This window comes from Mus musculus, chromosome 4 (assembly GCF_000001635.26).
Source record: "Mus musculus strain C57BL/6J chromosome 4, GRCm38.p6 C57BL/6J".
Taxonomy (NCBI): domain Eukaryota; kingdom Metazoa; phylum Chordata; class Mammalia; order Rodentia; family Muridae; genus Mus; species Mus musculus.
The window spans coordinates 154,629,474-154,645,860 of NC_000070.6; the positions used below are offsets into that span (position 1 = coordinate 154,629,474).

At 55.1% G+C, this 16,387-nt stretch overlaps 1 protein-coding gene and 2 long non-coding RNA genes across 11 annotated transcripts in view; 1 reads left to right on the forward strand and 2 right to left on the reverse strand.

The window, feature by feature from the left end:
- The window catches only part of Prdm16 (PR domain containing 16), a 321,239-nt gene extending 313,352 nt beyond the window's left edge, over positions 1-7,887 (reverse strand). For 4 of the 9 annotated variants that reach the window (XM_006539175.4, XM_006539173.4, XM_006539172.4 and 1 more), the window contains exon 1: positions 7,250-7,886. In XM_006539175.4, coding sequence (XP_006539238.1) covers positions 7,250-7,286 — 37 coding nt within the window. In that variant the 5' untranslated portion in view covers positions 7,287-7,886. Of the gene's footprint in view, positions 1-7,249 lie in introns of all 9 variants that reach the window. The other 5 variants (NM_001291026.1, NM_027504.3, NM_001177995.1 and 2 more) reach the window with 2 other exon arrangements.
- Positions 1,218-6,894, reverse strand: 5930403L14Rik (RIKEN cDNA 5930403L14 gene). Its single transcript, NR_045643.1, has one exon. It is a non-coding gene; the product is annotated as an RIKEN cDNA 5930403L14 gene (long non-coding RNA).
- A 219-nt stretch (positions 7,888-8,106) lies between the features above and the next one.
- Positions 8,107-15,245, forward strand: Prdm16os (Prdm16 opposite strand transcript). The gene is made up of 2 exons (NR_168731.1): positions 8,107-8,329; positions 11,937-15,245. It is a non-coding gene; the product is annotated as a Prdm16 opposite strand transcript (long non-coding RNA).
- Positions 15,246-16,387: the final 1,142 nt, after the last annotated feature.

Consider the following 16,387-nt stretch of genomic DNA (forward strand, 5'->3'; position numbering starts at 1 on the left):
ACAGCACTGCCTGGGGAGAGAAAGGGACACCCACCACCCCAGGACTCACAGCTCTCCTGCCTATGCCCTAGGATGAAACGACTCCATGCAGCCAGGCTCTGTCACACAGAGACACATCCTTTGAGCCACTGCTGCGCTGCCTTCCACCCACCACCTCAGACCACCTGGACATACAACTCAGAAGCTAAAAGAAGCAAGAACCTCACAAGCCCCCCACACTCATCCACTTACTCCCTCCTAGACCCCCTGATTCTGCTCCGATGCAGAATAGGGAACCAGGGTCATCCATAGCTCCTCCCAGCAACTGCAAACTCAGACTTTTCACACAGGCAATGTAGATCCAGGATCCAGCACACATACATGGAAGTGCACATACACGAGCACACGCACACACACACACACACAGAGCACTGACCCAGAGGTAAGACCCGTTTTCTGATGCACGTATGTTTTCCACTGAACGGCATCACTCCCTCATCAAGTTTATTTGGCTACACCCTCATACTGCTCTGAGAAAGCCAGTGATCAAGAATTGTGCCTTGCTTGCTTTCCCAAACAGGAACCCAGTGTGAGCAGAGCAAGCCCTGCTTGCTGCACTCAGAAACAGGATGCTGACAGTTCTGCTCCCATAACTATAAAGGACCTCACAGATGTGCACCGATTTTCCTTTCCACCTGAGCCAGAAGGCTGGATGAACTAACCGCCCCCACGGAGTGCCCTCTGGCCGGCCGCACTGGCTTTCAGATAACTTTGCCCAGCACTCTGTGCTCTCAAATCTGGGTCTCCGGCTACAATGAAAAAGACCCCGGTTTTCATCAGGTTCCTTTAAACACAGACTCCACTGCCTTAGTTTTTGAGGGATGAGCACTTGGGGGTGGAAGCCGCAGGAGCCTAGATGTGTGAACGTGCACGGGGAAAGCAGAGACCCGTATTTAGAGATGAAATATTCACTGGGACCGGCCATGTTTTAAAATGATTATAAATTATTTTAACAGTGCATTTGCAAAGGGTTATAAAAACAGCCATAATATATTTTTTTCCTTAGATTCTAGAATTACCAGTATGACAGCTAATGCAATAATGATTTGTTTCAAATGCCAGTGTTTAAGCTGCATAAAGCTGATTTCAGACATTTTTTCCAGTAGGCCACATTGTACTTAATGAAATTAAACACACCAATCGCATTTGTCCCCAGGGGACGAGGAACTGAACACACCACTGGTTTATTTTTTTATTAAAATAAATTGCAGCCGGCAAGATGGACTAATTGCATACAGAATTTAAAAAGAAACATTCCATTGATATAATTAAGCCAATTTTCACGGACAGAAATAGTTATAGTGGATATAAAATAAGCAAAGCTTTCACTTCACCAGAATCTGCCTTCCCTTCCCCCCCCTTTTTTTTTACACAAAATGTTAACTATTAAACAAATATGTATCTCAAGTGGCCAGCACTCCTATCTTCAGCTTGCTCATGGCATTCATTGTTCCTCTTTCTCGTGAGAGGCACCTCTAGAGAGTACAGGATCTGAGAACAGGGAGTGGTCAGAACAGGGAGAGACCACCCATTCCTTGCTTCAGGGCCACTTGGGTGGAGGGCACTCTGGGTGCAGGATGGTCACAGTGGCTCTGGCCATGAGGAACAACGGCCAATATCAGAGATGCTGCATAGACCTGCAGCTTGGATCTACTGGGGAGCAGGAGCAGTATGGGCACTGCATCTCCCTAGTTTCCTGAGAAAGACAGGTGGATTTTTTTCCCTGATAGTTTGGGGATAGGGTAAGTAGGCAGCCCCCACTTCTCTGTGTGAGGTTTTTGTACTTGTGCTTGGCAGAAGAGGAGAGGGGGTAGACAAGGCCCATTCCTGGTCAATACTGGCTACCTAGAATCTGCCTTTGGAGAGGGTACCCACAGCGAGAGGAGGAGAAGCTGTGTTATCACTTCCTGGAGGGGGAAAGAGTCCAGCCCTGAGCAAATAGAATTCCAATCTGCAGACAAGTGGGGGATAAGCCAGACGGCTTAATTCACAGGTTATAATGCGTGGAATCTACCTGTCCTTTACGAATAGACCATGGTAAGCACTGGTCTTGAAATACTTTAACCCTGACACATTAAATTAATTAATTGATTAATTAATTAACTAACTAAAACACTACAGAATTAACTATAGTCTGCAGTACCAGACCAAGAAACCCTGAAGGTCTTGAACTGGATTGCAACGGAATGAGTTACTGCACCTGTCTAGGCTCTCTAACCTAACAGCTGGAGGAGGGGGGTCTAAGGTTCCACACTCCTTCCTTCCCTTCCCTGGGCCAGTGGAGGGGATGCTGCCGGATGCTGCTGGATGCTGACCAGCGGCCAGTTCACACCTACCCAGGAGGGCTAAAGAACACCCAAAGGCACTTTGAGGGTCTCTTCCAAGGCTGCTGCCATACAGAACAGGGGCAGAGCGACTCGCAATGCAGGATACCCTCCTCCTTGGTTTCTGGGATCGCCTTCCCTTCCCAGGATGGGCAGGCACACCTGTGTGTACTCTGGAAATCCCAAGTTGGGGACAAGTAAAGGGACAATACCTTGCACTGGGGATTTCTGGACCAGGTGGAGGGGTCTGAAAATTCGGGCAGGAACACCCAGGAAGCTAGAAGGTGGCCCCCAAGTAGAAAGGCACCTTCATTGCAGTAGCGTCCGTCCGGGTCACCGGGTCACCGGGTCAGAGTCACAAGCTGATGCAGTATGGACATGTCCTAACTACTGCTGCCCCATTGTTGTCTCTGACTTTGGGAAAGGAGCTGGGAGAAGCTGGGGGTCGCCTAGGCAGGTGTCTGCCCAGGCTGCCTTCAGCAAAGCAGAGAGAGAGAGAGAGAGAGAGAGAGAGAGAGAGAGAGAGAGAGAGAGAGAGAAAGAGAGAGAAACACACACACAGAGGAACAGAGAAAAACAGAGACAGACACAGAGAAAGAGAGAGAAACACACACACAGAGGAACAGAGAAAAACAGAGACAGACACAGAGAGAGACAGAGAAAGACAGAGAGAGACACAGACAAACACAGACATTGACACAGAGACAGACAGAGTGGGGTGAGAGAGAGAGAGAGAGAGAGAGGAAGGGAGAGAGAAAGGGAGAGATTCCCTCCATCTCACGAAGTTCTTTCCTGATCTAGGAAGGTGCTACCAGTGTCCCCCACACCTTCTCAGGAGAGAGCTTCCGATCCTAAGGCTTAAAACTGGGTTTTGATTCAAACCCTGTTAAGTTGTATTTAATGCTATTTGAAATTTTTAAGCGAAATTACTGAAAAGATTTTTTTTTAAATCCTGGATAATTTTGTTGAAACTCTTAATTATACATAACCTTAATTACCAGTACCAGGCCCCCTCCCCTCAAGGACCCCTAATTGCCTCCTAATTGAATAAAACAGAAGACTAATCACACCCCACAGAAACCCTGTAAGCAGTCGCAGCTGAGGCAGTGCCGCCCTCTGGGGAGGGCGCTCACTCTACCCTTAACCTAGCCTCTTGGTTCTCTGCCCCTAGCACTGCCCAGGTAGGGGGCTGGGAGTGTGGAAACTGCAGGACTAGGAGGGGCTAGGAGGTCTAACCTGCACCTGTTCTTCCCAGGCCTCCAGACTGCTAGAGAAGCAGGCACCAAGTCAGTGGATGGTTTGAGACCCTGGGGCATTGCTGCCTTCCCCCAACCCACAGACCTATCCAACACCTGTCTACAAACTGGCTTTGGCAAGACCTACACACACACACACACACACACACACACACACACACACACACACACACCAGGCCTCTGGTCCCTCTAACACCATTCACAGTGCAGAGCCTCAGGGCACTGGCCGACAGCCCTGCATTCCACCCCTCCACCAAGCGGGCTCCACCATTCGCCTAAAGCGGGCAAGACAATCAATTCCCGCCTACAGGTTCTTGCTGCCTTTGCAGCCCTCATCCATCCCAGAGAAAAAGCCCCTGGGCTCTCACTTCCCTGGGGAGGACAGAAAGAGGACAAGAGCCAGCCAGCCTAGCCACCCCTCACCTGCACCTCTGCATGTCTCAACGGGAAGGACGGGAAGGACGCAGGCCTTAAGCTGGGCCTCCGATCCTTCACACTGCTTTGGCAATTCATCACCCCCAACATAGGCAACACTCAAAGTCCCACACCTAGGAGGGTGGGATGTGTGGTATTTGGGACCACCGGGTCTGTCACCTCGATAGAAATCAGGTCTCTAGGGTGGCTCTAGTGGGGATCCTAGCTGTGCTGTGTAGTTCCTGGAGATAGGAAGAGCAGCAGCACCAACCAAGCCCCCAACTGCCCACCTGGCTCACACCAGTGTTGGAACAATACGCTATTGTTAAATTTTTCGTTCTAAAATATGGGGTCAAGACAGCTTCAGGTCCTTACTGGCCAGCACTGGCCCAGGTTGAGTAAGGGGACCCCTGATCTGAACCATCTTCACTTTGCCCAGGCTCAGGCTTAGCTAAACTTCCCACCAACTGAATCACAGTCCTCACTGGGGAGCTTCAGAGATTTCTGTCCTTAGGAAGCTCAACAGAAGGATCTACTCTGGGCCCCTAATTCTACCAAAAGGGCCAACTGAAAGGTCCAGCTTAAACAAGCCATGCAGACAGAGGTCTGGAGTAGGAGCACCAGGAAATACAAACGAAATTATACCTCAAAATGCACACCCCTGGGACAACCTCACACCCAAGCCCTGTGTCCTGCCGTTACATCCATTGGCCCATCTGTCCTTCTGTCCTCAGGACATCTCAGTCACAGCTCAGGGGCCCGAGTAGTATGAGGGCAGAACAAAACCCTGAACCACCATGACCTTGCTCCTTCTTCTATCCCCTGACCCTGTCAGCCAGTTAGGAGGCTTCTGGGCTGGCTGCTGGTCACTCTTGCTTCAGGTAATTGAGTCAGGTTCCCAGGAGCCTTCCACAGTCCCTTAAAATGCTGTCTAAAGAAATAAGAAAGTCTTCAGTAAGCCCTGGGCCGTCTTCCATCCTGAGCCGCCTCGCCCTCTTCTTGAAGGGGTTTTGGTAGTAGCAGTAACAGTCACACAGCCTGAAACCAGGTCTCCAGGTTGACACTCAAGTGGAGACCCTGGGTCTGTCGGGCAAGCTCCTGTGGGTTGTTTCCAAGAACGCCCTGAACTGTGGACTCCCACCGGTTGTGTCCTTCGGTTCTTGGCCTCCAGAGAAGGCCTCAAGATCGTCGCTGGACGCCCGTTCTGGCCCTACATAGGGCCGGAGCCAAGTGACCTTCCCCACCTGGTGGAGGGAGAGCAGGAGGCCCAGCAGGGCGCCGAGCGGGTGTGGGCCTCTGGGAAGTTTCCGGGGCCGCGCTGGGTGCGCTGAGCCAGTCTCTCGCTTGCAGCGAAGGCGGCGGCAACAAAAAGAGCGCAGTCACTTTACGTCTCTCTCCTTCAAGCTTTGGTCTTTCCTCAGCGAGAGCCTGACCATCCAACCTGCAGCCAGGGGGTCGAGACTCCCAAAGGCTCACGGTACACACCGGACTCTAACAGTACACTGCACACCCGTTCCACGCGTCGTGGAGAGTCACCCAACACGCACACAACCCCTTCGCATCCGCTGGGAACCTACTGGCACTGTTCGCACCAAGAGGGGTCAGAGGTCATGGGTGGCCCAGAAGGCCGAGGTCAAGGGCAGCTGGCCAGGGAGCTCGGCAGGAAAGGGGCTCTTAACCGAGGGGCCACGAACTCCAACGGCGGAGCTCAGGGAAGCTTGGCGGAGGCTGGAAGTTGCTTTTCCCTGCAGAGTGGGCGCGCGGCCTAAGACAGCCGGGCCGCCGTGGGGCCAAGTTCCGTAGGGTCCGGAGCTCAAAGTGCCTGGCTTTTTCGGAAAACTATCGCGGATCCCACACCGGCTCGCTGGACTCACGCTCTTTAAGAGTTCGGCTCTGGAAGCCGCGAGGCCGGGCCAGGCAGGATCCTGCCCCGGAGGCGCAGACCGAACGGCCTGGTGATCAGGCAGGGACCTGGAGCCGGCCCGTGGTAGAGGAGGGGGCGGCGGGGGCGAGCGACTCGGATCCTCTCCGTACAGCGCTCAACGCTTCGCTGGAGCCGGACCGTGGCCCGAGCTGTTCGAGCCGCGCTTCCCCCGGCCGCCCTGCAGCGGGTCCCCACCTGCTGGCTGCAAGGGACGAAGCCCCGGGCCCGACTCCTGCGGATGGCGCCGGCACTGGGACGGGAGGGCGCGCTGGGCGGCTGCGAGACACGGTGGCCATAGTGCGGACGGCAGGAGCCGGCGGGCTGCGGTGGGGACCAGCCCGCTGCTGGCTGAGCGCACAGCCCCAGGCACGGCTCGAGGCGGCGCGAAAGAGAAAGTAAGCCCCGGGCCCGGGTAGCCTCGCCGGGACATTGGTCCCTCTGGGGCTCGCGGGTGCCGGGGACAGCATGTGCGAGAGGGTCGGAGCGAGGCCAAGCGAGGCAGGGCGGCGGGTAGCAAAGCGGCCAGTGAGGACCCCGCTGCCGGAGGCGCCGGCACCGGGCGGCCGGAGCGAATCGCGAGGATCACAGAGGAGCGCCGGCCACCACGCGGGGCACCACTTGGGAATAAACTTCAAGAGCACAGTTTCGAGCGCAGGAAAAAGTCTCCATGTTGCTTCCCCAGCGGCTGCGGCCGTCCTGCCCTTGCTCCCGGGGAGCCGGGTGGGCGCCGGCCCGCGCCCCCTCCTCCGCCCCCTCCCCGGCTCAGGGTCTCCCTCCTCTGAGCCCGGCTGGCGGACGCCAAAGGCGGTGCTCTAGCGCCCACTATTTCAAAAGCCCGGAATATGATTTGACCAGGACTGAGAGCCACTCGGAGAGAGAGAGGGAGAGAGCGAGCGAAGAGGAAAAGTTACTCTCCCCTTTCGTCAACTTTTCGCTAACTTTCGCTTTTCTCGCTCCTCCACCCCCGGCCCTCCCCCTCGGCCCCCCTCCCCGGCCCCCACCGCGCGCCTCGGGTTCCCGGGCCCGAGCGCCTGACACTGTGGGGGGGAGGGGGTTCTGCGGGGAGGGGGCCGGCGCCTTCGGGGAGCGCGCGGCCCGGGCGCCCCGAGCCTCCGCGCGGAGCCCGGCCGCCCCGGAGCGCGGGAGGCGGAGCAGCCCCCGGACCGCGCGGTCGACCGGGGGCCGGAGCCGCGGGCGCGCCGACCGCGCCCCGACGCGCACCCCTGGCCCGGGTACCCCGGCCCCGCGGCCCGGGCCCGGCGACGCGGCGCGGTCGAGCGCGGGAGACTTACTTTTGGCTAGCTTCCTCGCCCTCGCCTTGGATCGCATGGTGTCGGCTCGCGGAATCTCTCTCCTCCTCCTTGAGCCCAGAAGCAGCTACACACTATCTTCATCTCCCTAGCATTGTCAGTTTGGACACCTTCGCACATGCGCACAGAGCACTCAATCTGACACCCCTCGCCGGGGCCAAAAAAACTTTGCAATGTGTTCATCATCCTCTTCGTCGCGCCGCCGCCGCCGCCGCCTCGGCGCGGGATTGGGGGGCTCTCCGAGGCCTTCTCGGTCTTCACCTCACTTCTCTCTCTCCCCCCTCCCCCCCCCTTTTCAGCGCAGCTCGGAACTGGCCCTTTAAGAAAACATTCCTTGCTCGTCGCTCCCGCCCGGGGCCCGCACCCTGGACACTTTAAAAGGACCCAGGTAGCCCTGGAGGCGAGGTGACCGTCTCCCCGCCCTGGCCCTGCGCTGCGCAGCGCTGTGGCTCCTGCCCAAGCCGGGCCGTAGAGAAGACTGGCCCGCAGCGGGTTTCTGCGCGACTTCCTTGGATCTCCCCGCAAACGCGCTGATAGTTGGGACACGGGTCCAGGCTGCTTTTGCTGCGTTTTATTGCGTTTTATTACTAATTAAAAAGCTTTCGTTCGCCGTCGCCCCAGAGCGCTCTCCTCCCGAACTCCCCTCGGTCCCCGCCCGCACCCCGCGCTCGCGGAGGGGGTGTCAGGGCCAACGCGCCCTAACCCGGCTCCTCCGAAGCCCCCGCCGCCCGCCGCCCCCCGCGGGCCTCCCGCCCCCGCCCCTCCCCCCGCCCCCACCCGGTGGCTGCAGCTTCGGGCTCCGCGGCTCAAAAACAAACAGCCGAGGCGCCTCCAGCTCCAAGCTCTGCCACCGCCCGGGACGCCGAGTGGCGCTGGAGCCGTCGGTCCTCAGCCGGGCGCGGCGGCTGAGGCTAGCGCGCCCCGCGTCGGGGGGCGGCCGTGCGAAGGCCGGCATCTTGTCCTGGGCGTCTCGGGGCGTCCTGCACCTCTGCACCTCCGGGGTGGGCCCGTGCGCTGCGCTCCGGTCTCCGCGCCCCGTTGGGCTGCAGCCGCGGCCCCCAGGTGAGTACCGGGTGCGGAAGCGCCGGAGCTAGCCCCTTTCAGGAGCTGGGGTCCTTTCGGGACACTCCCCTCCGGCTCCTCCCGGGCCAGGTGCCGCTCGGGTTGGAGAACCCGAGGCACAGGTGGAGGAGTGCGAGCAGGAAACTAGCCGACGCTCTCTCCCTGAAGCCTTCACATTCGGAGCTCAGGCCGACGAGGGGCCTGGCTGGGCAAGAGCAGGGTGGCCCCAACTAAGAGGCCTAATGGGATGAGTGTGGATTCCTCCTGCGAGTACGGCTACGATTTGAGTTTGAATTGGAAACAAACGGAGGCGCTGCCAGGCTGGGTCACTGCCCTGGGCACTCTCTCCGAAATCCAAGGTCCCTCTAAGGCAACAAGATTCAGAGCTGTCACGGTGTCACCTGAGCCCTCGCAGGGGTGGGCGCCATTTGGGTCTTTCTACCTCCCAGGTGGGGCTTCTCGCAGTTCTCACCCCTTCTTTGTTGTCACCGGTTTCCTAGTACTGAAATCTACACACCGAAATCCGGTTAAAACAGCAATCCCCCAGAGAGTCCTCCCTATAGATTCCCTCACCCAATGGAGAGTGCTGCTGGGCCCAAACTACCCCAGAGAAAAGCCTCAGAGCTGGCGGTAGCAGCGCTGACTGCCTAAGGAGTCACTTCCCTGCGAAAATTAAGACGCATCTGAGGAGCCCACCGCTTTGGGTGCCTAGCCCTGCACCCAGCTGGCTGCACAGATGGAGGCCCTGTTGTGGGAAGGCCTGGCTCATCCCCCTTTCTCAGTCTCTACCTGGGCCGAGTCACAGATCCACTCCGTTTATAGTACTAGGCAGACTAAGGCAGCACTGCAGCCGTTAGGTCTTGGAGGGCCTGCTCACCCACACCGGGTGGTGACAGAGCCCAGCTACACGGGAGATTCCGCCCCAGTGGCCTCTAGCCCGTGGGCTTAACCTGGCTTAAGTAACACAGCAGAGAAGGCTCAAGGTCACCTAGAGGTGTAGCACCCCAGGTGTCCCTTGAGATTTGGAGAACTGGGGGAGGGGGGTGCTAATAAAGAGCTCTACTAACGAGGGACCCTGATCTTCCTCTACTCTAGCCCAGTCCTGGCTTCTTTTACTCTAGACCTGAAGGCTGCCATAACCCCCCCCCCAACACACACACACACACACACACACACACACACACACACACACACGAGAGAGAGAGAGAGAGAGAGAGAGAGAGAGAGAGAGAGAGAGAGAGAGAGAGAGAGAGGCATAACAGTCCTAATTCTGGGGTGTCCAGTTTGCTTGAGTCCTCCTTCTGGTCCCCTCTCTGCTCAGGGGGACACAGAATTCTGGCCAGAGTGGACCAGATCAGACTAAGATAAGAGCAGGGAGCTGACCCTTGCCAGTGGAGGTGTTGGCAACTGACCATAGCAAGTCTTTCCTGCCTTTGGCTGCCACTGTCTGAGCTAGGGGGATGACCTGCCTGGGAACCAAGGCTGACCAGGAACCTCCCAGGTGCTGCGATGACTCCTGGGTGCAGGACCTTCGGGTCTGGGAGAGCCCTGGCCCTGGCCCTGGCCAGGCCCTGCCCCCACGTGGCCAGACTTAGAAGCTGAGCGGTCAGACATGAAGAATTCCTCAAGGAGAGTGGAAAGGCAGGGAAAATCAGACCGAGGTCCCCTCGGAGGCTGCCTTGTATTTCTATCCCACCAAGAAATTTTTCGGCAGGACTGGGAGTTGACACTTAGGGGGACACGTAGTGGAGGTCCTCTTGGGGAACAGTGATTACTAAATGTTTCAAGAACCATTTTAAAATCCAGTCAAGCTCTGGGGAGTTTGGGGACCATAGACTCTGTAGTAAGAAGCACAGCCCACTCCGCTCTGTGTTTGGAGTAAATCCCTGCTAACACGGCCAAGTTAGGGAACCAGCTTCATTGCTGGGAGGGCAGGGGTATGCTAGTGGAGAGACTTCCACCCGCCGACTTCTGTTATGCTCCAGGCCAGAGATGCCCACCCCTTCAAGCCAATGGAGAAAGAGGCTATAGAACCATATCAGATCATTCTTGGGGACTGGAGAAAGACCAGATTAAGGGAGTGGTCCTCTGTCACTTAGGGAGCACCGACTCTTCTAGTTCCTTACTACTACTATGCTCTACAAAGTCCCTTTCTGTAGCCACACCCAGTCCTAGGCTTCTTAGGGGAAGCCAGCCTGTGGAGAGGTGCAGGAGTCAGAACTGGTACCTTTGCCCCTGGTATTGGGGTGGGGATTCACCCTAGCCCCTTGTAAGCCTGCCTAGATGTGTCTACCACCACAGTCTCTTGTCCTCTGTCCTCTGCGTACTTCAGCCTCCACGCGCTCAGTCACAACCTCCTGCTGTGAAGACGCAGGTCCCCTCCGAGAGCAAAGAAAACAAAAGCACCTCTCTTTGCTTTGCCACGTGTGCTTTCCAGGCAAGCTGGGAGTAGGATCTTTGTCAGACTGCTGGTCCTCACCCTACCTTGGCACAAGCCTGGATGAATGAGGGTCTCATCACCATGGGAGTGTGTTTTCATGTTCCTTGCCTTTGGTGGAGGTGGTGTTTGTAGCCGAGACAGGGGCAGGGAGTCACCTTCCTGCCTGCAGATAGGTTCTGACCCTGACCGGGTGCTTGGGACCCCATGCAGGCCTGGGGAATGGCTCCAAAGCGGCGGGGGAGGAGGGGTGTCCTCAGAACTCACTCTCCATTTTATATGCTTTGCCCTGGAGCCATTTTCAAATTCCCCTTTGCCGGTCTACCCTCCTAGCTCAGGAAACCTCGATGAGACCTGGATGACCTTCTGAACAGAATGAAAGTGTTCAGAATTTCTGTCCAAGGGGTTCTTTCTGAAGATTTGGGACCACCCAAGGTCAACACCAGTTTCTGGTTCCCAAGTGGCTCTCTGGAAGGTATGGGATGCTCTCCACCAAGACTTCCCAGGAATGCAACCTTGTAGCCGATTTCGAACAAACCATGTTCAGAAAGGGACTTCTTTGTATCAAGGGATGATGCCTGTCCCCTTTTCACTGGCCACATCCTAGAGGCCTGTGTAGGTAGGTATACTTACAGTCGCCTAAGGGATTCCAGCAGAATTTCTCTGTCCTGAGCCCCTGCAGTGGTGAGGATTAGGAGTTGATTCGCCTGCACACTTGGTCGTGTAGACTGTGGACATGGTGAGGGAACTGTTTTGTTTTGTTGTAAAACACAGAGATCCGGCCTGAATTCCCTCACCCCTTCCCCATTTGAGTTAAAAAAGAAGGGAGTTGGCTTTTATATCTTGCGGGGAAAACGCTCTCCAGAAGGCATAGGAAGCCCCTAAGGACTCCTTCCTGCCCGAAGAACACATTGTGTTGGATCCAATGCAGAGAAGCCCCGGGCTCTTACAACTGCACTGGAGCTGCGGCCACCGGGAGAGCAATAAACGGAATCGGTTTCCCACGCTTCCCCTTTATTTCCCAACCCTTCCAAAACCCACCAACGAATCTAGATCTGTGGCTCTCACCCAGAGAGTCCTTGAGGCACGTGCTAGTACCGGACCATACAGCAGTGCAGCTAGTAGTTCCCTTCCCTCCACCCATGCTCACCAGCAGCAACTTCGTTGCAGGTAATGCCTTGAAGCCCTGGAGCCCAGGAGTGCGCTGAGCCCATTGAAGCCGCGTGGCACCCGCTCGCGGCTCCCGGGCGGGTGCTGCCAGCCTAGGATGCTCCCGCTTTTAGCGAGCGCAAGCGAGGAGGACCCTGGCAGCAACGAAAGTGCCAAGCTGCGAGTCTTTCTAGCCTCCGGAGCCACAGTGCGGGAGCCTGCCTTCCATGCACAGTGAAGTCCAAAGCTGTGTGGAGCAAGGCAACCTGGTCTTTTCAACTCATGTTGAATCCGAAACTACATTTCGTTTTACAGAGTCACCTACTACTTAGTGATTCAGGGGCGACTCGCCCGTACAGCAGACACTCAGTTTGGAAACCAAATTTTGCGTTTGGAATTGTGTGGTGCTGCACCCCACAGCTGCAACTGTTGGGTGGGAGCCGCTAGGTAATTCTCCTCCTCCGGTTACCCTTCTGTGACTTGGGGCCATTCATCGTTCTCTTCAGAGTTCTGTGTGATTGGCAGGCAAGAACGGTTAGTTCCAGGGCCAGGCTGAGGGCTAGCAGGCACAGCCTACCCTCATGAGCCACAGTTTAAGCCCAAAAGAAGTGGTGCTTGGAGAGGAATTTTCCCATGTGCCTGTGGGGCGATGCGCATATCCCTTTGCACTCCCGGCTCCCTCCCTTCTACCTTCCTCATTCCTTGTTGGGTAGAGGAGCTGAGAGTGTCTCCTCTTGGCCTGGGAGAAGATTTGTTCTGTTAATCTGACCTTGTCCAAAATAGAGTTGCCAGAAAAAAATAAAAATTAACAACAAGGCCTCTCCATCCAGCTCTCCATAGCCTAAAGAAGGTTAGTGGGGGTTGTGCGGGCTGCTGGAAAGTTCTAGCTGAAACAGCTTATTCAGAGAACACTGGTCCTCTGCACGGACATTCACTTCACCCCAGCTCCCATTGACTGCCTTGGCCTGAAATGTGTGGTGGGTACAGAGATGGACCAATCCAGAATTAGTCTTCTAAAGAATTTCTCCCTCTGCGAGAAGGTGGGAGTCCTGGTCAGCAAAAGAAGAGGACTCCCTCTGTAAAACTACCCTCTGCACCAAGACTTCTGATCCAGACACTGAGGGAGGGCTGTGATGGCCAGGGAGATGCCCAAATGGACTCTGCCTCCCCCTTCTGCTTTCTACTAAACCAATAACAGCCAAACACCACCCTGGAGACATGCTCTGTGAGCCGGCAAGAAAAGAGCAGAGACCAGTATGGCCCGAGGCTGGGAAAAATTACCAGTTTTGCAGAGTCACTAAAGGTGCTGGAGTCAGTGGGCCATGCCCTTCAGGGACGTGTTCCCAAGTCCCTGAAAAGTGGAAAAGCCTAGGACAGGGCAACGGTGAATCCTAAGTGACCTTGACTTGCTGGCATCCTGCCCTCGTCCCCCTGACAGCTGGAACCTGACTTCGTGCCTGGTAGTGAGGATCCTCAGGAAAGGAAGGTAACCCAGCTGCAGAAGGCACACCCGCATTCAGCAGTCTCTCTCCAGCCCTCAATGAGGATTTACTGTGTATAGAGCACAGGGACCAGGGCAAAAATAACCGGGTCTCCGCTTGAGCATCTTCTCAGTCATGGCTTTCATAATTATGACATATAGATCAGGCATCAGCAGAGGAGCTGGCACCTACTGAGGAGGGGTGTGTTGGGTCCTGTCCTCTGCTGAAGAAACTATCCCTAAGCCAGCATAAAGCCATTTTATTAGAGCAGCTTGATTACTTACAAGAGACCCCTGCCTGAGATCAGGCTTGTGGAAGGTGAGAGTGGGGGGTGGGGTGCGATGGGGGAGGCTCATTGCCCCTACATCGGAGATTCTGGCCACTCCCACCTTTTGTATGGAATTCTGCCCTAATTACAGGTAGTCTCAGGGGGGCTGAAATCCAAAGACTGGGTGACGGACTGAAGGGGCTGGCATTTCTGTCTATGCAGCTCCGAAGACATCATCCGTGCGGGAGTGGGACTTTGGGGTCACACTCTCGCAAGTAACCCCCCACCTGTGCTTCCTTGGTTCCCCAAGTTGAACTTCTGTGGGATTCCATTCAGTTTGGAGCCCTGTAAGGGGGAGTACATGTTTATATCTCCCCAGGAAAGATTTTTAAACACACTCCTTGCATCCCTGCTCAAACCTGGCAGAGCTGTGTCTAAGGATAGGTTGTCCTGGGTGTGGACGTGTGTGTGGGGGGGGGAGGGGGGAGCTGTAATCTAATCAGACCATACTTCTTTGGGACCTTCTGTCAGCTCCTCAGCTCTCCAGAGCCTTGTTCCCTGGTAACATGGGGTGAGTGGGTGGGTGCCCCTGGCAGTACCTTAGCAACAGCCTTTAGGTGAAGGCCACACTTGCCAGGAGCTCTCTGTAGTTCTGGAGATCAAGAACAGCAGAGGCAAGGATTTCCCTCCTGCTACTTCCCAATTCCTCTCGCAGGCAGAACTTAGGGTTTGTCCTCAGAGCTTCTGAGCTGAAGCCCTGGAAAGCACCTGGCTGGACAAAGAGCTGGCAGTTGGAACCCTGTGTGGGGGTTCATGGTCCTGGCAGCAGTGGGTCTCACTCATCTTAGACGTCGCAACCTTAGCTGTGTGGGTTTCACAGCCCCTGAGCTGCAGGCTTGCCTGTAACTGGATAAACTCAGCCACTTGGGCTCTCTGTTTCCTGAGTCCAGTATTCATGGGCATCCAGGAACCCCTTTTCCTACCTCCCATCTCAGGGCTGAGCTGTGGCTGCCCGGGGTTGAGGGAAGCCCCCATGTCTGAGCCAATAGCTTTGGGGGTCTCATCATGGGACTAACACACTGAGGTTACATTCGGACACACTAGCATATATTCTGTATTCAAGCTTCTAGTAAGGCATTTTTTAAATTATAAAGTATGTCACTAGAAAAAAAAAGTGTCCGTTAAGTGTTCACAAAGCCCCGGAGCACATGGGACCTGGTGGTTCTGGTGAACATGAGCAAGCCAGTTTTCACATTAGAGAAATAACAGTTCTTGAAGAAATGTAGCACTTTTAAAAAGAGGTTAATTAATAAACAGCAGGTAATTGTTCATGGCACGATGTGGCAGAGGGTAATTTTCATTTTTGAGGATGGAAGGGCCAGATACCCCTCCCCACTCAGCATTTCTCTGTAATAATCACCTTGGCTTCCCTTCCATCTTTAATTTTTACAGCTGGAGCTGTTTATCATCGCTCCAACTTTCACTAAAAAAAAAGGGGGGGGGAACTATCACTTAAACAAAGCTATTGAAAACTCGGCATCATATGTGGGTTTCTTAACATAAATAAATCATACAAACCAAGATTTATGTTCAGGGAGTGATGTCATTCATTGAAGGCTGCCTTCCCAATCAGATTGTGTTCTCTCTCTCTCTCTCTCTCTCTCTCTCTCTCTCTCTCTCTCTCTTCCTCCCTCCCTCCCCCTCCCCCTCCTGCTCCCCTTCCCCCTCCTCCTGTGTGTGTGTGTGTGTGTGAGAGAGAGAGAGAGAGAGAGAGAGAGAGAGAGAGAGAGAGGAGGGAGAGGGAGGAAGGGAGAGAGAGAGAGAGAGAGAGAGAGAGAGGAGGGAGAGGGAGGGAGGGAGGGAGGGAGGAAGGGAGGGAGGGAGGGAGGAAGGGAGGGAGGGAGGGAGGGAGGGAGGGAGGGAGGGAGGGAGGGAGGGAGGGAGAGAACACCCTCTCTCTAGCATTCTGGATGCTCTTTTGTTTGTCTCAAGTCATAGAAACAATGTTGCCTTGGGTCACCCCGGCAGAGCCAGGTCTAAATGGCAAGAACATCTATTTCCTCTGCAGTTGAGGAAGAAGAAGGCTGGGCTTCATCCAAGAGCTCGGTCCACTCCTGGTTGTTGCTCACAGCCCCTCAGGTCTGGTGAGTTTTAGAATGAGGTCCCTCGAGGGAAGGCTCCCCTACAGAAGCTTAACCCTGCTGAAATGACCGAGGGACTTTGAAGCCATGGAGAGATAGAGGAAAAGTCAGGATAGCTGTACCTTAAAGCACTACTGTGTGGCCACATGAGACAAATTGGATGGACCTCCGAAGCGTGAATGGATGACTCTGGTCATTAGAGGCCACACATCTTGTGGCTCACAGTTCAAAATGTCCAGAATCAGAAAATCCAGAGAGACATATTGAGGGGAGGTGGGGGGACGAAGGGATGACTGCCTTGTGGAGGGCCCTGTGATGCAGGCATTCTGTAGTGAGCCATGGTACAGGCTACACAAAGTCGAGCCTGTACCATTCAAACTGTCACCGTTCACTTTCCCAGATGAGTGTTGCAGTGTGTGACCCTAATAAACTTGTGACTTACAAATCACTATTCAGCATTTGAGTTTTTTTTTTTAATTAAAATATAATTCCATGAGAAATCAGCATTCAAATGTAAGGAACTCTTCTTCTAACTTTCCCCAACAGACATGAACAAATGCTATTCACCCCAAATATGGCACT